Source organism: Chiloscyllium punctatum, chromosome 2 (genome assembly GCF_047496795.1).
Source record: "Chiloscyllium punctatum isolate Juve2018m chromosome 2, sChiPun1.3, whole genome shotgun sequence".
In the NCBI taxonomy this organism is placed as follows: Eukaryota; Metazoa; Chordata; class Chondrichthyes; order Orectolobiformes; family Hemiscylliidae; genus Chiloscyllium; species Chiloscyllium punctatum.
Genome location: NC_092740.1, coordinates 119605065 through 119628682, shown reverse-complemented (window position 1 = coordinate 119628682; position 23618 = coordinate 119605065). Strand labels below are relative to the sequence as shown.

The 23618-nt window shown below is 39.6% G+C and overlaps 1 protein-coding gene across 2 annotated transcripts in view; it reads right to left on the bottom strand.

Moving 5' to 3' along the window:
* LOC140488063 (phospholipid-transporting ATPase ABCA1-like) overlaps nucleotides 1–23618 on the bottom strand; it is a 144432-nt gene that overhangs the window by 108004 nt on the left and 12810 nt on the right. For both annotated transcript variants that reach the window (XM_072587746.1, XM_072587737.1), the window contains 2 exons: nucleotides 15811–15932; nucleotides 5974–6067 (listed from right to left, as the gene is read on the bottom strand). In XM_072587746.1, coding sequence (XP_072443847.1) covers nucleotides 5974–6067; nucleotides 15811–15879 — 163 coding nt within the window. In that variant the 5' untranslated portion in view covers nucleotides 15880–15932. The remainder of the gene's footprint in view (nucleotides 1–5973; nucleotides 6068–15810; nucleotides 15933–23618) is intronic.

The following is a 23618-nucleotide window of genomic DNA, read 5'->3' as shown; positions in this document are numbered from 1 at the left end:
AACATAGAAAGGAGGCTTTTCATGCCATGATGTTGTGTCAGCTGAGTGAGGGAGAGGAAGTGAAAACAACAAAACAAACATATTATATGTAAGATATTCAGATAAAACTAGGGAATAAGAAACTATTAATAAATCAAATAGCTAACAGAGCAACTGATCTTGAATTGATCTATCCCCTTTATGATGAGATCGATCACAAATTTTAACACTAAAACCGGTGGAGGATGGGACTAGAAAAAGTAGGACCTTACAAAGCATTCTGGCACGTCTGTCCCATTGTTTCCTTTATCTTCAGTTGATTGTATGCTCCCATTTTTTACACAGCCTGTTAAAGGTCCTGCACACGTAAGAAATCCTTTGGGTTTGTTTGTTGAACAGAGTCAAACTCCAAAATTTGTTTATTTTCTTCACATGCTATTGTACAGAACCAGACTGCAATTGTGACCATATAAAAATATATAGATATAAAAGATTTCTAAAGATTTGTGCATGGGATCTGGACATTGCTAGCTAAGCCAGCATTTATTGCTCATCACTAATTGCCTGGAAGGTAGTAACAGGTTACCCACATTGCTGTGGCTCTGGAGTTACCTACAGGATGGCAGATTTCCTTCCCTAAAGAACATTAGTGAATCAGATGTTTTTAAAAACAATAATTATCGGTGGTCACATGGTCAACATTGAGCCATTTTTAAAATCCAAGGTTTATGTTGAATAAAAACTTCACCATTTAGCATGATGGGATTCAAACCCATGTTCCCATTGACACTTTCCTACAGTTCTAGATTGTTCTTCTAATGGCATTACCACTGTGCCATGGCCTCCTTCTAATTGCTATGTCTCTTAAATGATCCTTGAACAGAACTAGCTGTTTTCCTAGTGCACCACATTTGCATTTACTGCATGGCCATGTATCCATGCAGCTTTGCAGTCTTGTCATCTTTGTCCCTTTTCATTTCCAGACCAACCAGTTAGGTGCTCCATTTTGATCAGTACTCTTTCATTTTTTTGTAGACTACATGTCCAACTAATGCAGATAAATCTGCAGTGAGGGACAGGGCAAACTGATTTACTCCTTATTGGTTCAGGGTATACAAAAATAGCTAGTTGGTCAAACTGAGTTGATGAAAAAGCAGTAGAAACAGATATATAATCTGATGCTGGAAATAAATGACTTCTTGGAAAGGCTGGTGCTCTTTGAAAGAAAGCCCTTGCAAATATCCACATGTTAGCAGTTAATGTTGAAACTCAATCCATTTTCAATTCATATCAGCACATGCATGGCTGACAAGGCTCTTGATATAATAATAATTGCAAGATTTGCAAATCATGCTATCTTCACACAGAAACATCTGATTGAAGTTTTAAAGCATTGCCAAGAAGACTTGTCTTCTGTCATTGAGCCCTTGCCAACAGGTTATTGTTATCAGATCAACTTTTGAGATAAAGTGAGAAATTATTGGTGACTCAGACCCTTTCAATTATTAAGAAATATCTCTGGCTGTTCATCTTTTACACAACTACTATGTCTCGGGAAGACATTTAACGTCAATCACTTTGTCCAGGTTTTTAAAATGTCATATAGTTTTAAATTGTCTTTTACTCCCAAGGAATGTGATAATGCTCAATTGAGATGCATGCTGTTTATAACAAAATGTTGCTTTCTGCCTGACCAATTTCTCATAGCTGATAGTTTGTAGCTGAGATTAGCTATCAGTTATTCCTTCTGTAATCTGTATTACATCGATTTGTTTTGATAAAATTTAGACCTATACCAATGTCATATCACAGATGACACAGTGCTGAGAAGTTCCAAAGATAGCATCATTACATTAAATAGCATATCTGCCCCAATCTAAAAAGTAGGTAGAAATACTGACTTAGCAAAGCAATAATTAAGCTGCTGTTTTCTATGCAAGACAAGTACCAGATGCCTTGTGTTATCAGTTCCCACGCAATAGCTTAAACATGTTGACTGAGAAATAAAGTCTTGCCTTTGTATCAGCCCTTTCACGACCGTACAATACACCATAGGATTTTGCAGCTGGTCAATTACATTCAAAAATGTTGTAATGTTAAAACACAGACCAACAATCACAGTGCCAAGAACAGTACTGTGATAATAATCAGAGCATCTGAAGCTTTGGTCTAAGAATAAGTATTGACCACGACACAACAATAATCCATCTGCTTTGCTCTGAAATAGCACATTTGCATCCTTTATGTCCAAGTAAGATTCAGGCAGAGGTTTAGTTTAACACTTCCTCTAAAAGATGACACCTCTGAAGGTGCAGTATTTCTTCAGTGCTATGTTGGATCATCAGTCTAGATGTGATACTCAAGTCCCTGGAATGCAACCTGAATCTACAATCTTCTGTCAAAATCATGCCATGGTATTGTTTATATATATATATATAACTGAATGAGCAACCAGAACACCAATTTATCATCTTATCCAAAATAAAACAGCCCCTGTGACAGTGTGACCTAGAGTCAATACTGTCTACAATGAAGTCCCAAGTTAGACTTCACGTTCAAGTCCCTGGAAAAGTTGTTTAACCCATAGCTCTCTAACTCAAAGCTGAAGGCTGTGTGACCAACTGAGTCATGGTTGAATAAGTTGGTTTTTCAGAAGAAGTGGTAACAAAATAAAATTGCAGAAGAACAGAGACAGGATTCAATGCTTCTGCAAAAAGAAACAAAGAATTTCAGATGCTGAAGGTTTGAAACAAAGACAGAAATTGCTGGAAAATCTCAGCAACTCTTGTGGAGAGAAAGCAGAGTCAGCATTTCAAGTCCAATGACTCTTCTTCAAAGATGAACCAGTCTGCAGCTCCACTCAAGAACATTTTTTTCTCCTGCTACAGCACTCTCCTGGGTTCCCTGACACAATTAATTCTTAATGCTGGCTAAGTCATTAGTGTACAAACAAACAATGACACACAACTATACACATTTTATTCTTGTGCGGTCCACTGTCAAATTTCAACAAGCTCATATGCATCAAGAGCTAATGATTTCCATACGGGCCTCAGATGAAAAGCAACTGAAAAGAATGAAAGTAGATCAAGGTTGTTCAATGGTTCAGTGTGATGCACTACCTCATAGTAACCAAATGTAAAACTCTTGATTACTCCTCATTGCCAATCTTAGCTTAATAAATGGGCTAAAAGTTTGTTGCTAAAAACTGCACTCCGCAACTAAATGCTGCATCAGCAAGCTTTGTTTTAGAGGCTGGGCAGTGAGGAAGGTGAAGCAACTAAATTTAATGACATAGTTTTGCGTTTGTACATTGCAAAGTCCCATGCGAATGCCACAAGTAAACCAGCTAGATCCTGTACAACGAGGACCGATCCTTCCTCCCTGCTCCCGCTACCTCCGTAACTACCAAGAGCCTTGCTCAATCCAAAGCTTGACTTGATGTCACTGCTGGTGCCTGAGATGCTTGTCTCATGAGCTGGCGACAAGATTATGATGGCAAGTTGAATTAAAGTTATTATTACAGAGATGAGTGGGACAATAGAAGAACCCTTTGGAACCCCCAAAAAGAATAGGCCATGGAAACAATCCACCATTTTGGCATGAAATTATTCCCCTGTGGTGCACATTTTCCTCAGGAAAATTTACGAATAAAGTGTACCGTAAAAGACACAAGATCATAAGATGATCATAAAATGTAGGAGCAAAAATAGACCATTTGGCCCATCAAGTCCACCCCACCATTCAATGAGATCATGGCTGATCTGATAAATCTGATAACCTTATCAGCATAGCCCTTGATTTCCTTACTAATTAAAAACCTATCTATCTCAGCCTTGAATATACTTAGTGACCCAGCCTCAACAGCCTGCTGCAGTAAAGAATTTCACAGACTCATCACTTTCTGAGACAGAAAAAATACACCTCCACATCTCTGCCTTAAAGGGGATGACACCTTACTCAGATTATGGCCTGTGTTCCTAGATATTCCCTCAAGGGAGAAACAACCTGCATGTCTGCATCTCCCCTATCAAACACCGTACGAATCACATATATGTCAATAAGGTTTTGTCTCATTCTTCTAAACTTTACAGGCCCAATCTACATTACCTCTCCTCATAAGAAAATCCCTCCATACCTGGGATCAAATTAATGAACCATCTCTGTATTGCCTCCAATACCACTATTGTTTCATGAGATAATGGGGCCAAAACTGTTCACAGTAAACCAGCTGTGGTCTGACTAGTGCCTTTATAGATTTTGCAAAACGCCCCACATTATACGTAACCATATCCAAACAGCCCAATCCCTGATTGGCTCTCAATATGTCACTTCATGAAATTATTCTGAATATACTTTATGAATTTTTCCTCATGATTACTTCTGCCAAAGTGACTTTCCCAATCTACTTGAACATTAAAATCACCCAAAATTCATACACAGTTTTTTTTAAATTATGTACCCTTATTACCTCCTATTTATTTGCTGTCCTACAGAACAGTTCCCATTAGGGATTCTATAGACTGCTACTACTGGTATCTTCTTCCCCTTGTGTTATTTCTTACTTCAACAAGCATCCAATATATATTACCACAGTAAATTGATAGTGAAATCACAAAACATTCACCTCAGCTAAAATGACCGTTATAGAGGGTGAAGACAAGGAGGTGGGAAATGGTAGAAGGTGTTATTTACTTCTTGACTAGGATAGCTATGTTTACCCACCAACAGATTTAAATCCCATTAAGAATTTGATTACTTCTGTCAGACCTTAACTAAACTGGAGAATTATCAGGTCAGCAACAGTTAGTAATTACATAATAACAGAATATATTGTCAGTCACACAAGGATTTTCAGAAGAAAATTGTTCATTTGGACAGAATCCGACACATGAAATTATAATTACACGAGATGTTAAGTGCCTGCACAGTCCTTTATGGAACAATCAGAGATCAAAGCTGCCAGAAATCTGGTAGCCAGGTTAATTCTGACCCAATTCAAGGTTCATTGAAACTGTGCAGGATTAGACTTTACACAGCAGATCAAACATCGCAAAATGGCTGGGTTAGGATGCATGCCTCCTAGTGTGACATCACATGTTGTGTCCCACATCCCCTTTTTCTTATTTGTTCACGGGATGTGGACGTCATTAGCTAGGCCAGCACATATTGTCAATTCTTAGTTGCCCAGGGCAGGGAGTTAAGATTCAACCACATTGCCTTGGGTCATGATTTAAATGTAGGCCAGATAGGGTTTTACAAACCAATGTTGGTTACATTGATGTCATCAGGCTAGTTTTTAATTTTCAGGTCCTTTTGTGAAACTGCCATGATGGGACTTGAACCAGTGTCTCCATAAGAATAGCCTCTAAATTACTAGATCAGTGGCATTACAACTATGGCACCCCTCTCCCCCTCCATATAGGTATTTCTACCTGAAGAACAGTGACATCAGCAGGATGCACAACCTATGCCATTGTGTCCTTACAGGAAAGTGGCTACCATCAAATTATAATTTCAAATTTGTTTTCCTTTTTGTTATATGCCAACCAAAAAGGTTTTCTTTTTGAAATGTTTAAAAATAAGCGAATAAAGAGATTTACTGAAGGTTACCTTACCTAGACTTTACAAAGTGCAATGTTAATTTGGTAATATTTAGCGAAAACCGGTAGTTACAACTCAAAATTACTTTTCTATTGTTATCCGTGTCAGAAGCTGAAAGAGATTTCCCTTTGCACATGTAGCAACAACATTGTGTCTGTCCACGACCATTGGATTTCACAGAGAGGTAACAATACAAGACAGAAACTGCTCAATAATAATCCCATTAGGTGACATTAGAGGAATTATGGCTTCTGTGCTATTTCTTGAAAGTAGAAGATTTAATGATATTGAAAATTGCATGATTGGAGCACAAGCAAACAAGCTCTTCACATACAGTACAGGTTTAAAATGGTTAAACAGCCAAGGCAGTAGAATGAGATCAACACTTACACTCATGCTGCTCATATGGAGGGTAAGATAATCGCACAGAGATCAATATGAAGAACAGAAAAAGAGGCCACGCCACCTCTATCAACAACTGAAACTGAAAAAAAAAGACAAACATTACAACCACAGAAGTTTCTTCAAAAACTCTTGTGAAACATTTTCATTATAATTTCTTAACACATTTACTTGATGAACGTTGACATATTTTCCCTCCTTTCTAACAAGAGCTATTTTCCCAAATATCAACTTCTGAAGGGATAAACCTTTACTCAGAGATCATTCCATGGGAGGCAACAGTTCACAAAGTATTTTGTCCAAGCACTCAGACTTCCTGCAAGCTTGAACATTTGGGAGCTTGCAATGTCAACACAACAGACTCCAATCATGCTTCCTCCTAATGTCCACGCACACACATTTCCAAAACTGGTTTCCTCAGGGATTGTCACTCTCACACTTCACTTGAAGGACATGGAGTCCAATTTTAGCGCCTCACTCCTGCTCAAACAGACCAGAATCAAAAGGACAGCAAAGTTTGTCTTGGAGTGACATTGAGTAATACATCATCCATATTGAAAGCATTTCTAATTTACTCTTCAATCATAATGTCTCACAAGTAAAGCAGAGTTTTAATTAGGGTTTAATATATAATTACACTTTCACAAATGAACTTCACCTGAGGTAGTCAGTTTGAGAATGCTTCAATATCACACAGTGATCTTTCTTCTAAAAATAGCACTCACTTTTAATATGATGCATGGATCATTGAATTGTTCATTAATTCCAACATTGTGTGTGTTTTTTTAAATATATTGTGGGCATCACTGGTCATTTAATGCTGATCCCTAATAATCCTTTGGAAGGTGTTGGTGAACCATCTTCCTGAACCACCTCAATCAATGGGGTGCAGGGAGACCCATAATGCCAATGGAGAGGGAGTTCCAGACTCAGTGACATTAAAGAAATGGTGATATATTTCCGACTCGAGGATGATGTGTGGCTTGGAGGGGAACCAACAGGCAGTGCTGCTGCTAAGTATGCCCTTGAACTAAGTAGTGGAAGTTATGGGTTTGGAAGATGCTGTCACATGAGCCTTGGTTAGTTATTACAGTGCATAGATTCATAGAATGTTAGAGTACAGAAGGAAGTCAAGTGGCTCATTGTGTCTGTACTGGATCCTTAAAAAGCTACTTGGCTTGTCCAATCCTCTAAAACTCTTCATTTTCAAACATATATATCCAGCTTTCTTTTAAAAGCTCCCATGGAATCCACCTCCACCACTCTTCCAAGCAGCATATTCCAAATCTTAACATCTCTCTGAGTAAAGAGGTTTCTCCTCATCTCACTCCTAGCTCTCTTGCTGACAACTTTGTAATTATGAGCCCTAGGTACTAAGATACCAACTTGTGCACCTTGTAAATGTACACACTGCTGCCACTGTGCATCAGTGAAGGAAGGAATGAATATTGAACCCTTTGGATGGCGTGCCAATCAAGCAGGCTACTTTAAGCTGTATGATGTCTCGCATCTTGAATATTATTGGGGCTGCACTAACCCAGGCAAGCGGGGAGTACTCCATCATATTTCTGGCTTGCATCTTGTAAACAGTAGACAAGATTTGAAGTAATAGGAGGTGACCTTTTCACCACAAAATACCCAAATTCCCCCATGCCACAGTACGTATGTTGACAGGTCCAGTTCAACTTTTGGTCAGTGGTAACCCCAGGATGCTGATAATGGTGTAGTCAGAATTGGCATTGTCAGTGAATGTCATTAGATAATGGCTGGAGTTTCCCTTGTTGAATATCACCATTGCCTACAGTTGTATGGCATGAATGCTACTTGCCACTTGTCAGACCATGTCCTATTGTTGTCCCGGTCCTTTTGCATTTGGACACAGTAGGCTTCAATGTCTGAAGCGTCAGAAATGGTGCTGAACATTGCGCAATCATCAGCAAACATGCCCACCTCTGACTTTATCATGGTGGGAAGGTGATTGATCAAGCAGATAAAGATGGTTCAGTCTAGGATGTAAATATCAATTCATATCAAGATGCAATATGTATTATTATGTACATAGGCCACACTGAGAGGGTCAGTGGATTCAGATAACTGGGTAGTGGGCTCAATGAGATTTTGATAAATTGTATCCCTTTGTATTGCTGAATGTGATGAAAATGTAATATGGCGGGTCTTTGGAATAATTAAAGGAAATGACAAGGAAAATTTTTGAAATCTGCTACTTCCCCATTTTAGAAAATAAAAATCAAATAATGAATTGGGTGTGAACAGAACAGGATTCTAATAAACCACAAGCTATTACCTCATCTGTGATATAAAACAGGAAAATGTTATGCAATAACAATGTAATAATGCACCTGCTCACAATTATATCAAGAATAATGATCCATGAATCAAATATATTGATTGCACTATTTTTCAACCGATATTGCCTTTAAGAAGTTTTATTTTTACAAACACAAGCCACTAGGTGACAAAGACAAGAAGCATCAACAATATATTGAACAGTTGTCCATTGTGATGCCATGTTACTCCAGCCCTTACTCATTGCCTGAAGTGAAAGATGTGCTCCCTTAAAATAATTATATACAATTATAAAATTAAATGCATTAGGCCCAGCATTCTTCTCCAACATCAATCTGTGTCTTGTACATAATTCTATTAAACACTAAGTGAAGTAGTTTTTTTTGTAACATTTAGCAAATCTGATTGAACATTCAAATCTCCTTTGAATTCCTCCCTACATAGAATGAAATTTCATCTCTAAACATAAATCTGATTCCAACTGATGGACTGTGACTTGTTCTTTCCCTAAAGTAGCAAACAAAAACATCCAAAGTTATATAATATTCTATCCATCAGAAACAGTCAGACCGTAACTCAAAGGCCATTTGACAGTTGATTGGTCAAGTCTGAGGCATTTACTGCTACAAGGAAAATAGATTGCTTTTAACTTTGTTATGTTCTGAATTGAATGCAAAGTGAGAACTCCATAAAGGTCACTTGGGTTACCAGTGGTTTAATTTAATTTCCAGTCGTTTGACCTGCTGCTTATCCCGTTTGCGTGATGGCATAATGTTGGGTCATAGATGTCATCTTTAAAGGTGCTCCTACCTTTGTAACAGTTCTGATTGTGCATGTTGCAACATGGTAACTTGGATTTTGTCTGCCATCAACCCCCTTCACAGAAAGAAAAGTTACTGGGAGCTCAATCCATGCATGCAATGGCCTTGATTCTGTGGTTAGCAATGAACAAATGATACTCATCATTTATTTCATTTATACCCAGCCAGAGATCTTCTGTGGGTTTTTGACTGTGACTTGCAGTGAATATAGTTAGAAAAAGACATTACAGATTCATCAGGGGACCTGAAATCTGTTTAAAGAGGACAGGCAAAGCTATTTCATCTTCAGGAATCAGGTTGATGGGTCCACATTGATTCAAGCTACAACCAAAAGAAGTGTAAATTTGAATATCACATTGGCTATGTTTGCTGACACTGCAACATGTGTGTTGTGTGCTGCTTCAAATCACACTTGTGCAGATTTCAGGGTTTATGTTGAGAAGCGGGTAACAGATCTAGATGGGTGGGGGAGGGGGAAGAGAAATTGGGACTGGGGAGGATGAATGGATGGGAGCAGATGAGAGAAGGTTGGGAGATCTGGATCTGGGAGAGAACCAGAGAGAAGAATGGGGGAGCGAGTTGGGGGGAGGGGGAATTCAGCTGAGAGCCTCTCAGCTGTTGACCTCCCTCCCCCAACATCTGGCTTCTGGGGCCTCTCTGCTTCTCAGTCTATAGGCTCCCCCTCTGTCCTGTGCACAGTTGAAGGTGTCAGCAAACAATTCAATATTGAATCTAGTATGGAAAGTGAAATAAGTGGAAGAATGTGGGATTGAGAGAGTGAGGTGTAAAAGGCAGAAAATAAATCTGAAGAAATTGATTCAAAATGCTTAAAAGTAAATTTTCACTGCCAGAGAGGTTGTTTGAAAGTAGCTATGATTTATCACATCATTAAAAAAATCACTTACATTCAAATGGACCAGGCATAAATAGTTCTGGCATGTTTAGTAGGTACTTGTAATGTCAGCACTGCAAATTCATACTCTTAGTATATTTGAATGCCAAATCTCTCAATGCGATGTTGTTACAGTGAGACTTCCAAAGAAGCAGACAACTCTTGACCAGCACCCTCCAACTTTCAATTTCAGTGTGCATCCACAAACATTGGGAAGTTGCTGTCCAGTTTACTCCTTATAAACAGTAAGTGCTGACTTTCATACTTTCTGGACTGATTTGTATGAGCGTACCATTTCAGTTGACTTGTTCCTTGGGAGACTTATTGTAAAAGGAAAAGGGGAAGGCAACGTAAATTGACCAGATTCAGTCAACAGCAATGTACAATCTGGGACAAAGGTTATTGTCAAGATTTTTCATGAATAATAAAAGATCTTTTCTTCTTTTACGGTTGTTATAAAACTTAAGATTTGATGCAAGATACGCAGAAGCTTATTTAGTGAACCACAGAAATGCTTTGATTCTGACTCTTATGAGGGGGTTACCCAAAGCAATACATTCATTAAACACATAGAAATGTTCCCTAGATCAATTGGAGGTTTTGGGTCTTAACACAAAATGACAAGAACTTCAAAGTGAGAAGTTTAAATACCAATATAGCAAGCTGGTACCAAACTGGCTGTGATCTTTGCATCCTCATTGTCCACTGGAGTAGTACCAGATGATTGGAGGGTAGCAAATGTTATTCCTTTGTTCAAGAAAGGGAATAAGGATAATCTTGGGAACTGTGGGCCAATCAGTCTTACATCTGTGGTGGGCAAATTATTGGAGAAGATTTTGAGAGACAGTATTTATGATTATTTGGAAAGCCATAGCTTGATTAGAGATAGTCAGCATGACTTTGTGAGGGGCAGGTCATGCCTCACAGTCTTTGAGTTTATTAAATTCTTTAAGGATGTGACAAAACACACATGTTGATGAAGGTATAGCAGTGGATGTGGTGTACATGGATTTTAACAAGGCATTTGATAAGGCTCATTCAGAGAGTAAGGAGACATGGGATACAGGGAAACCTGGCTGTCTGGATACAGAATTGCCTGGTCCATAGAAGACAGAAGGTGGTAGTAGATGGAAAGTAGTCAGCCTTGTGCTCAGTGGCCAGTTGTGTTCCACAGGGATTGGTTCTGGGGCCTCTGCTCTTTGTGATTTTTATAAATGACTTGGATGGGGAAGTGGAAGGGTGGGTTAGTAAGTTTGCGGATGACACAAAGGTTGGTGAAGTGGTGGATAGTGTGGAGGGCTGTTGTAGGTTGCAACGGGACATTGACAGGATGCAGAGCTGGGCTGAGAAGTGGCAGATGGAGTTCAACCTGAAAATGTGTGAAGTGATTCATTTTGGAAGGTCGAAATTAAATGCTGAATATAAGGTTAAAAGCAGGATTCAGTGTGGAGCAACAGAGGTCCATGTCCGTAGATCCTTCAAAGTTGCCACCCAATTGATAGAGCTGTTAAGAAGATGTATGGTGTGTTGGCTTTCATTAGCAGGGGGATTGATTTTAAGAGCCACGAGATTATGCTGCAGCTCTACATAGCCCTGGTTGGACGACACTTGGATTAATGTGTTCAGTTCTGTTCGCCTCATTATAGGAAGGATGTGGAAGCTTTCGAGAGGGTGCAGAGGAGATTTACCAGGATGCTGCCTGGACTGGAGGGCACGTCTTATGAAGTAAGGTTGAGGGGGCTCGGGCTTTTCTCATTTGAGCGAAGAAGGATTAGAGCTGACTTGATAGAGGTGTACAAGATGATGGAAGTCATAGATAGAGTGAATAGCCAGAGACTTTTTCTCAGGGTGGAAATGGCTATCATGAGGAGGCATCATTACAAGGTGGTTAGGGGAAGGTTTAGGGGAGATGTCAGAGGTAGTTTCTTTACACATAGAGTGGTGGGTGAGTGGAATGCACTGCCAGCAGTGGTAGTAGAGTCAGATACATTAGGGATATTCAAGAGGCTCTTGAATAGGCACATGGAAGATAGTACAATGAAGGGTATTGTAGGTTAATTTGATCTTAGTATAGGATAAAAGTTCAGCATAACATTGAGGGTCGAAGGGCCTGTACTGTGCTGTTCTGTTCTATGTTTATCTTAAAACATTGACTTAATTTACTGGGAAGACAGTAGTTGCATTCAAAAATAAGTAAAGGGTACTTTGCAGCATTACAAATTACTTGTATTCGTATTTAGAAAAATAATGTTCCCTGGACTTTATACAAAAAGGTGTACCTCAGTGGGTCACCCAGCATTAAGATTACCTGGTTATAGTGCATCAAATTATTTGTGTGAGCTTTTAATGTACACAATTCACAGTGGCAAGCACTACAATCAAATACCCCACGCAAAGAGTTATCATACCCAGGTATTATATTACACAATCCAATTAGGTTATTCTGTCTTTTGTTGTAGGGCATTGGGAGTAGGGCTAACTTAATGAAAATAATATACTCCTTACAGCAGAGGGGATGAAGGTTTACTAAAATCACAAAGGGTTTTAATAGAATAATTAAAGAAATACTGTCAATGGCCTGAGAGTAGGCACTCAGAGGTCACAGGTTTCAGATGATAGCCAAGCAACAAGATGAGGAGTTTTAAAATCATCAAATTGTTATTGTCCTGAAAAGAAAAGAATAGGGTTGTTAATAGCATGGGCTCCACCTGCATGAATTTTGGATTCTCTCTTCTGGGGAAAATAGATGTTAATCACATGGGGAAAGGCTGCTGGTCACAGCACAGTCTGGAATGAGATACACTTTGCTTTCGTTAAGGCTGTAACTAATATTTTCACAGAATCAGTGCCATAAAGTGTGTCAGAAGAATGGAAAGCATGGAGGACGATACAGGAAAGGGTGGGAAGGAAGGCAATTTGACGCTGCAAATAGCTTCAAAGGACCAAGAAGAAAAATGTAAACAGATAACAAAGGCAAGTCACAATTTTCTTTCAGTTTTGCAATTCAGAAAGTCAGAACTTTGCATGGAAATTACTGTTTGAATATTGAAGGTGCTGCTTGGTTTATATTTCATATGAGGGCAGCTTGAGAGAGCATTCCTGCTATTGAATCTCGTCTGGGAATTGGGCACAAGGACGTTTCAGTGACAGGGCACAAATGCTTGAGTTTCAAGAACTGCATTAGGACAATTTTGCTTTGTCAGTCAGCTCTTAATAAGCTGATTGGCGTGCCACTAGGTGATTTAACTCAGTGGGGGTGGGTGGGCATGTTAGTCACCCTCTAACCTGCATTCCCCACTCTTACTCCACACAGACCAGAAAGTGAGGAGAATCATTGCTCACCAACTATATTCAAGACAAATTAGCAATATCAATAATTCACCCACAGTGTTGGCTTCAGGAGGAAAAATGTGACGGAATTTACTGAGTGTAATGAATGGTAACTGGGGTTTCGAGTTACTGCCTATTGTTGGCACACAGTGGAAGGATTTGGCTTGACTTTGTCATTTCATTCCTCACCTGAAGAGAATGCTGATGATAGTTTGTATTCCTGATTGTAACATGAATAAAACCCAGTTCAGCACACCCAGCATTCATGAAAGTCTGTGGTCTCTTTCTGAATTTTCACAAAGAAGCATTACTGCCCTCCTCAGTGAGCTGTTTTTGGGGTGTTGCAAGAAAGAATGGAAATAGCTTCTATAATAAGAATAAGAATGTTTCTTTCACTAATACTAACTTTCGAAGGGTCAGTTAGCTCAGCTGGCTAGACAGCTGGTGAGTGATGCCACCACTGTCAGTTGAGTTCCTGCATTGGCTGAGGTTACCATGAAGGACTCTCCTTCACAACCTCTCCTCTGGCCTGAAGTGTGGTGACCCTCGAGTTAAACCACTACCAGTTGTCTGTCTCTGATGGAAGAGCAGCCCTATGATCTGGTAATGGTGGCTTTTAATTCTTGAAGAAATTCAAATCCATTTTCTCAGGGGTGACGTTTAATATGGTCAGATATGTTAAATGGGTGGTCAAAGATCAGGAAAATCTGCCAAGGTATCTAATGGTGCTGGACACACTGCCTTTTTATGTACCAAGGCCAACCTTGCCCATGATCCTTTTCAGGTGTGACAGACTATCATGCAAGGGGTTCCAGAAGTTCAGCAGAGGCAGTAAGCCTTGGCTCAGGTGGCCATAACCAATGATAAAACTCAAATTAATGACCTTCTGTTGGATCAGAAATGTTGGGAATCTTCCAAACCCCAGAATGACATGGGTCATGGCAAGAGATTGGTGAACGTTGATGAGAAGTCCAGCAAGGAGCTTCTCGATATCTCCAAGACCCAATTTTTAACTAATTGTTGAACAGTGAGATATGACTCACCGGATTATTATTTAATCTCATCTCATTATTTTATAGTATCCCATTCCCCCACCTGCTGGAATGGAACTACATGGTGACATTCCTTACATGAAAGTCAAATTGGCTAAGTGGTCACTCCAGGTCACCACTTGGCTCTTCACTTGGACCCAACACCAACTTCTCAGTCACACCCCATGAGCAAAGACTGGATGCACCCATATCCTCAGATGTTGGCACTGGATATGTACCAGCCTCACTGCATCATCATAGCACATTTCAAATCCACTAACAGTACCATTCTATATTTGAATGCTGCACTTTGGGAGTGGACAGCACCTTTCAGTGTAGAGATGTGGTCAGGATACTTTGTGTCTGCAACAGATATCCATCTCATACATTCAGCCAGGCTGCATCTCAGGAATGCTCTCTCACTCTCTTAGCACTCACTCGCTCACTTTGTGCCTATTTCACAGCTCAAAGTATCCCTATTCTCACAGCCTTTTCAATCCTCAGCCACACCTTAAATACTCACAGTACACTGTCTTGCTTTACTGTTGGTGTAGACACAAAGCAAGACAACATTTCATGCTTATCAGCAATCATCAGTCATAAAGTCAATCTCACACCTACAGCATGCAATTGCAAGCCTGCACCTTAAACACAGTAAATATCCTTCAACCAAATGCTACGTCTTAAAATCAAAGGGGAGTAGACCTCAGTTAATTCAAATCAGTCTGGGAACCCCCATACAATCTCTCAAGGGCATCATTCACACACGGTTCAGGAGTTTGAGCATGGTCAATCATCCACAAGGTGTGGTCAGGGTCATTACAGTCCAGAGAATGGGCCATGATCAGTCCAGCGAAGCCAGTGCAAATAGTCAATTGATGACCTGTGTGAATTGTAGTCTAAGCAGCGTGTACGCAGATGGTGGATTGAATAATCCTTCTGTAATTATAAGCTTTCTACGATTTTGTGATTCTTTGATTTCGATGCAATGAACCAAATGAGGACAGACTGATAAAATGCAGATTGATTTTAACTGACCTTGCTATTTATCATTATAACTTTACTTCTCAGAATGTGCTCGGCCTGACTGTGGTAGAGATCGACTCATCCAAGAGGTAGCGTCGGATAGAATTATCAGGACTGGTTCAATTTTCTGGACTAGTTTCATCTGCTGAAGGGATCGACAATGGAATTTCACAGAATCCTTTGCTTTATTTTTACCTTACCCAGGAGACTGCATTGTTTCTACCTGGGCAATGGAGTATATGAATCAAGGTGTACACTGATTGATTTGGGATTGGTTTAAGGGACCAGAAGGTTTTATTTTATTATATACAACATTGCTTGTATGTATGTTTGCAACAAATAATAGTTACAAGGGTCTTTCTTTCCATTCTGTTAACCCACTTGTGTTAAGTAAAGCTTTAAGATAAAAAGTACTTACTGTTTGCCTCCTTCTATACGTAAAATTCTTCCAGAGTAGCAATCCCAGCTGTGTCCAGAAACTAGCCATATTCTCAGAGTACCTTTACTTGATCGAGCAGAGAGGCTGCTGCTCGTCATGAACTAAAGAACAAAAAAAAACAGGAGGTCACATCAAAGTGACAAGTCCAGCAATATTCCTTTCAACCTTACAAAATATAACAGTCATAAACAGTAACAATTTCAATCAAAATGTGTGTCAGGGTTAGACTGAGTCAGCAGATTAATTCTGCATTCATGTAGTCAAACTTCAAAAGGTTCAGAAAAGATTTACTAGGACGTTGCCTGGAATGGAAGGTTGAGCTATAGGGAAAGGCTGAATAGACTGGGGTTATTCTTGGCGGTGTGGAGGAACAGCGGGATCTTGGTGTTCAAGTGCATAGATCCCTCAAAGTTGCCACCCAAGTGGATAGGGTTGTTAAGAAAGGATTTGGCATTTGGCTTTCATTAACAGGGAGATCGAGTTTAAGAGCCGCAAGATTTTGCTGCAGCTCTACATAACGCTGGTGAGACCACATTTGGAATATTGTTCTGGTCGTCCTGTTACAGGAAAGATCTGGAGGCTTTGGAGAGGGTGCAAAGAAGGTTTACCAGGATGCTTCCTGGATTGGAAGGCTTGTCTTACAAAGAAAATTTGACTAAGCTTGGGATTTTGTCTCTGGACAGAAGGAGAAAGACGGTGACCTGATCGATGTATACAAGTTAATGAGAGGCATGATGGATAATATTGATAGCCAGAGACTTTTCCCCAGGGCAGAACTGACCTCCACAAGGGGTCATAGTTTTAAGGTGTTAGGAGGAAGGTATATAGGAGATGTCAGAGCTAGGTTCTTTATGCAGAGAGTTGTAAATGCATGGAATGCGTTGCCAGCGGTGGTGGTGGAAGCAGGGTAATTTAAGCAACTGTTGGACAAGCACATGAACAGCACTGAATTGAGGGGTGCTTAGGTTAGGTTATTTATTTTAGGTTAGGATTAATCCTTGGCACAACATCATGAGCTGAAGGACCTGTTCTATGCTGTACTTTTCTATGTTCTATGCTCCCCTGGAGAGTCAGAGCCTGAGGTTTATAAAATCATGATGGGCATAGATAGGGTGAATACCCAAGGTCTTTTTCCCAGGTTTGGAGAGTCCAAAACTAGAGGGCATAGGTTTAAGATGAGAGGGGAAACATTTAAAACAGACCTGAGGGGCAACTTTTTCACATAGAAGGTGGTGCATGTATGGAATGAGCTGTCAGAGGAAGTGATAGAGACTGCTGCAATTACAACATGAATAGGAAGGGATTAGAGGGCCAAATGTTGGCAAATGGGACTAGATCATTTTAGGATATCTGATTGGCATGGAGGAGTGGACAGAAGATTCTGTTCTCAATCTGTACGAACTATGACTCTTTGTTCCTAAATGTTAAGAGAAATCAATGGATCCTAATACACACACTGCAATGTACTCTATTCGATCCTTGAGCACTGGTCAATGTAAAAGCAAACTAGGAATAGGAGAATCGACGTTTCAGGCATGAGCCCTTCATCAGGAATGAGGGCTCATTCCTGATGAAGGGTTTATGCCCGAAACGTCGATTCTTCTGTTCCTTGGATGCTGCCTGACCTGCTGTGCTTTTCCAGCACCACACTCTCAACTCTGATCTCCAGCATCTGTAGTCCTTACTTTCTCTAAAAGCAAACTAGTGTTACTTGCTAATTTGAATAAATAACATTTTATTATCATTCTTAAAGAAACAAAGATTGCATTTTAGTGCTTTTCATGTCCTAAAGCCCTTTACAGTCAATGGTATACCTCTGAAAAGAATCACTGGGATAAATCATCAATGTTGCCCAACCTTAACTGTTCTGAAGATGATATCGTGAGACATCCATGTAGTAAAAGGCATTAGGGCAACGATTTTGATCTAGTAACAATGAATGCACAGCGACAGGTCAAGATGATACGTAACTTGGAGATGAACTTGTAATTTGTGGGCTTCCCATGCACCTTACACCCTTGTCCTTTTGGGTGGTAGAAATGGAGGATTTGGAAGGTAATGTCAAATTATATCTGCCCCAGACATGGCAGAACAGCACCAAATGACCCAGGATCCCCACTCACAAATAGGCCCTTTGTCCCAGAGATCAGGTCCATTGTGTTGCAAACAGTTTTCATTCCATGGTCAGATCTTCCACCACCCACATCAAATCCCATTTTATAAAGTGTCTTATGAGTATGCAGTGCCAACTACAACCAGCATGTAATTTGAAAGATTGCTAACATCATCCTCACGAGAGGTCCGAAAGCACAGTGACTGTCCAGAGGAGCTTCTGGTTAAATACAAAACAATTGTCCTCCATTATTTTGGCAACCTGATATTTAGATTCACTTTGGAGAGAAAAGCACCTTTGTTTTATTTTGTTCTTTTGGCAGATTTGCCCTGTAATTCTCAGCAAAGAAGCTAACACCATGCTATCTCTGTAACTGAATGCCAGAGCAGTGATGATTGTGATTGCTCAGTTTGTTTGAATCTACACATGATGCATGAATGCTGGTTAATGGGAGTAGGTCAGATTGAGATGCCTACGTAGCTCGATGAGTTGGACCTGTTTTCATGCTGTGTGATTCTATGTCTCAATGACAAGATTCTTTGTCTCCTAGAGGGTCATTACTCTGTGAAACTTTCTTCCCTAGAGAGCAATGGATGTTGGGTTACCAAAGACTAGGTTCGATACACGTTTGAAATACAAACAAGTCAAGGATTATGGGGGAAGTCAGGAAAGTGGTGCTAAAACCATAATCCGAACAGCCATGGTCTTTTTTGAATGGCAGAACAAGCTTGAAGGATCAAATGCTCTATTCCTGCTTCTAAACTTATGCTTTTATTATGCTTCTGATCATAGAATCCCTACAGTGTGGAAGCAGGCCATTTGACCCATTGAATCCACACCAACCCTCTGAAGAGCATCTCACCCAGATCCACCCTTCCCCACCTTCCTCTCACCCCCCCACCCACCCCCCTTCCCTCCCCATCCCTGTAACCTTGCATTTCCCACGGCTAATCCACCTAACCTGCACATCTTTAGAATGTGGGAGGAAGCAAGAGCACCCAAAGGAAACTCATGCAAATATGGGGAAAATGCGCAAACTCCACACACAGTCATTCAAGTGTGGCCTCCACAGTCTGAATAATTGTAAAGCACTTTTAAAAAGCACCATAGCAACTAACTCTTCCATTGTCAATCCTAACCCAGTATGTTCCATTTTATTTGTCCTCCTGTCTCCATGAGCTTGGAAACACAGCAACCATTCTACCTACTCTCAGTCGGTTCACAAATACACACGAGCATGTCAGCAAAGCCTCTGCTACTATAACCTGTTTAAATGTAGTTTGTGATGGAAGATTTTAGTTTTGGCAGATGTATGCATCAATTCCTGTTTTAATTGGATCAACCAACTTGCTTTGGTGGCCAATAATGATCTGTAAAAATATTCCTATGCAAAACACAAGATGGATAATTTGGGAAGCAAAACCATTTTCCCACCCAATTCTAATGATTCCAGTTAGAAATCAACTTTTGCTGGCACTTGTGCAATTATTTAAAATGTCATTTACAGTACATGGAAAATGGTATCAATAAGCACTATTGCAGATTAATTATGAGGTATTTTGATCATTGAGTTAACATTTCTGATGTTAATTCTTTTTCACCAAATGAGGACCAATAGATAGATTCAAATCAGATTGGGCTTCCTGATTTTCTCCATTTAAGGAAACACACTTATTAGTATTCATTTAATCAATTTTGTTGATGTCCAGTGGTGAGACTTGAAAGCCTTTTCAGCGATCAGAAAATTTTTATATAGTATGTTTGATGTGATACTTGGGATCTGGGATTCATTGGTTTACAAAGGGCAACAGTTGCTAACCCATATCCATCTGTCCTCCTAATCTGCTGAAGGTGTGTTTTTTTTTTACTTTTAGCGGGGTATTTATACTTTCTAAATAGAAACTTACGTTAACTCATATAACATAAGAGTGAGACGTGAGTAATGTGGTACCAAAGAATTCTACAGACTTTGTTATAGCACATGATATCTATATCTTTGGAATCAGAAGCACAAAAATGTCCATGTTAAAGCTAAGCACTTCAGATATAAACTGTAGCAGGCTTTCCTCAGTATCTCATGCTGCAAGAAGACTCAATAAGATGGAGATTGAGGTCTTAATAACACTAAATTATGTTATGATATCAGAAGCATGTCTCTTAAATGGTACATTGCGTACCAGCTGTGACACATCGCACAAGAATCTGGAGTTTAAAGAGGAAGGAATGAAAGACTTCTTTTTTTTAAAATGAGCTGATTCAGGAAGAAAAACAGGAACCATTTTTATTCATTAAGGTATAAACCAAGGGCCAAGTCTTACCACATAATAACTGTGAAAATCATCAAGTTTCATGCAGGGCTTTTCTCCACAAGATCTTGTGCTTTTCCCCCATTATCATCTTAAACTCACTTTATTAACTAAATACCACACACCCATGTTGCCTGCTTGTCCAATGCTAGCCCAATTCTCCAAGAGAGGCTGAATGGCCTATTTCTCATCCAATATTTATTCTCAAATAACCTTGACATAAAACTTCAATATATTCAAACATGACTGATCCTTCTATAAAGTCTCATTATACTCTGTCTTTCACTCCCTGCCATTTTTATTATTAAAGTTAACTCTTTTTTTTAAACTTTATTCAAACAAATGGACGCTCTTGGCTGAACTGTGCAGCTGTGCAATCATAAGTGTTCATGAGCAGAACCACATATGTTCAAAAAGCTTATCAAGTTCAAGTTCATTAATGCAAAGCTGTAAAAGCAGGGCTGGAAAAGGCTCTCTTTACCAAACTGACACATGGAAAGGACTACGTGGTGATCTTTTAACAGTCAGACCCCAGTATTGTATGTCTTGTGATAAAAACGTGCTGTGGTATTTTTGCTTTTATTTTTATCCACGATAAAGTCCCATATCAAAATCCTTGAACACAAAATGGACTTTGCTGAAATAGTTGCAGAGTTGACTGGGGTTGAAGTGAAAGTGTCGCAACGTGTAAATTCGTGGATTTGTATTTGGATTCATCATACACAAGAGTACAGAGTTCACTTAAAAAAAATCAAAACTATTTTTACTATCATTTGGAAACTCAAATGCTTTGCAAATAAATTTTACTAATGTTCAGACTATTTTCTTTTGTTATTTATTTATGAGATGTGCTGTCATTGACGGGGGCAGTATTTTTGCCCATTCCTAACCGCCCTTAAGTTGGTGGTAAGTGCCTTTTTGAACCACTGTTGTCCATGTAGTGTACATACATCCGCAGTACTGTTAGGAAGGAAATTCCAGGAATTTGACCCAGCAACACTGAAGGAATGGTGATAGAGTTCCAACTCAGAATGGTGAGAGGCTTGGAGAGGAACTTGGAGGTAGTGGTGTTTCCATGCATCTGCTGCTCTATCCTTCTAATCGCAGAGGTTGAGAGTTCAGAAGGTGCTGTTGGAAGAGCCTTGTGGGATACTGTAGTATACCTTAAAGATAGTACTCATTGCTACCACGATGTAGATGGAGACAGTAGTGAATGTTGAAGGTGGTGGATGAAACAACAATCTGGTGGGTTGTTTGTACTGAATGGTGTCAAGCTTCTCGAGTGTTGTAGGTTGGAGTTTCACCCAACCAAGCAAAAGGGGAGTATTCCATCACATTCCTGACTTCTGCCTTGTTGATGATGGATAGGCTTTGTGAAAAAAATGAGTTACTCACTAAAGAATTACTGCTCCTGTGGTCACAGTATTTACGTAGTTTATACTCAATGGTAACCCCTAGGATGTTGACAGTCAGACATTCAGTGATGGCAATGCCATTGAAACACAAAGAAAGATGTTAAATGTTGAAGATTTTTTGTGATTATTTTGGCTGGAAAAAGTATCTACAGCAATAACACCACAATGTAGGTAATTCAAAGCTCTTGCTGTTGGATACAGCAAGCCTGTTTCAGTAGCTACACTGCCCAGTTACAAGTGGCATATTGGCTGCACTTGGACAACAGGGTTGCTAGGTAACTCTTCTAGACCAATAACGCAGTTTTAACACTGGTAGCCTGAACAAACCTTCCCCAGACATTACCGCTTTATATGAGTACAATACCAGGATACTCCAATGTAATATATTGCATAGTTATACACTATACCAATTATACAACACTTGTATAATATATTGCACTAATGGGGAGTAGAACTATGAGACAAAGTTCAAAAATTGGGGATTAGGTGAAGATGAAGAGCATTTTCTACTTTCAAAGAGTCATTAACCTATGGAATTCTCTTCTAAAGAGTGCAATGGAGGCCAGGTCATTGAATATTTTTGAGTTAATTCTTGACTGACAATATAGTCAGCAGGTGCAGGGAGTAGACAGGAAGTAGAGCAGAGGTCATAATCAGATCACCTTAGTTTTATCAAATGGCGGAGTAGATTCGAGGGGATGAAAGGCGAACTGCTGCTCCTAATTTATATTTACATTGGTTAGTATGATATCCATCGTTAACTGGTGGCACATGAAAATGTGGCCTTGACACATGATGAACAATGTCCCAGTGGTCTAGATTAGAGTGGTGCTGGAAAAGCACAGCAGGTCAGGCAGCATCCGAGAAGCAAGAAAATCGACATTTCGGGCAAAAGCCCTTCCTCAGGAATACAGGCAGGGTGCCTGCAGAGTGGAGAGATAAATGAGAGGGGGTGGGGGTGGGGAGAAAGTAGCATAGAGTACAATAGATGAGTGGGGGTGGGGATGGAGGTGATAGGTCATCCCAATGGTGTCAGGACATTTTGCAAGTGAGGAAGTTGTGACATCAGCTAATTCTGTACACAGGAGCACAGAGCACAGCATATTTTCTCCTGAATGTCCCAGCTCTTACTGGAATACAGATTTATTGACTCAAAACAGATCACTCAGGTATTCTTGTCGACCTATATATGCAACATCGGTCCAGTACAAACAGCAATAGTTTAGAAAAACAAACTGTGTGGATCTAGAAGGTAATCAAAAATTAGAGTTTAAATAATATGGTCATTTTAGCTTTGAACAGTTGATATTAAATCATTAAAATTATCAACTATCATGCAACATGCACAATTTCCATTCTATGGAATCACAGGATGATTGTAAAAATCAACATTACACACTGAAGTTACACTTTTTTTTAATGGGTCATCTCTACGTTTACACTGAAAGAAATCTTTAACTTTAATGCTAACTTCGGATGTGTCCTAGACTCTGGACTCTGGCACAATCATGTGGCTCTGATAAGTTGCCTGTGTGTTTGCCAGTGCAGCAGAAATATTATCTCCTGATTGGAATTAAACAATATAACCTGGTGTCTATGCATACTGTGCTTAATTCTCATCTCCCTGAAACTGATAGGAATATAATCAGGAATGAGTAGATCAAATCGAATGAGTAGATTAAATTGAATAATAAAAACAAAGCACTGTTTAGTTAACCACTCATCTCTGAGCCAAATGATTGGGGAGAAAAGTGTATTTAAGGGCCACAATATGCAATGAAGTCTAATAAGAAAAATAAATAACATTTTGTTAGCAATAACAAGTGCCAATGTTGAATTGTGAAAACAATCTCCCAAACTGGAGATCAATTTTTCCTACCATGGATGCCACAAATTTCCAAGAATGTTGCTGCAAGTTTTCAGTAAATTTCCGGTCCAGGAACACTGAACACA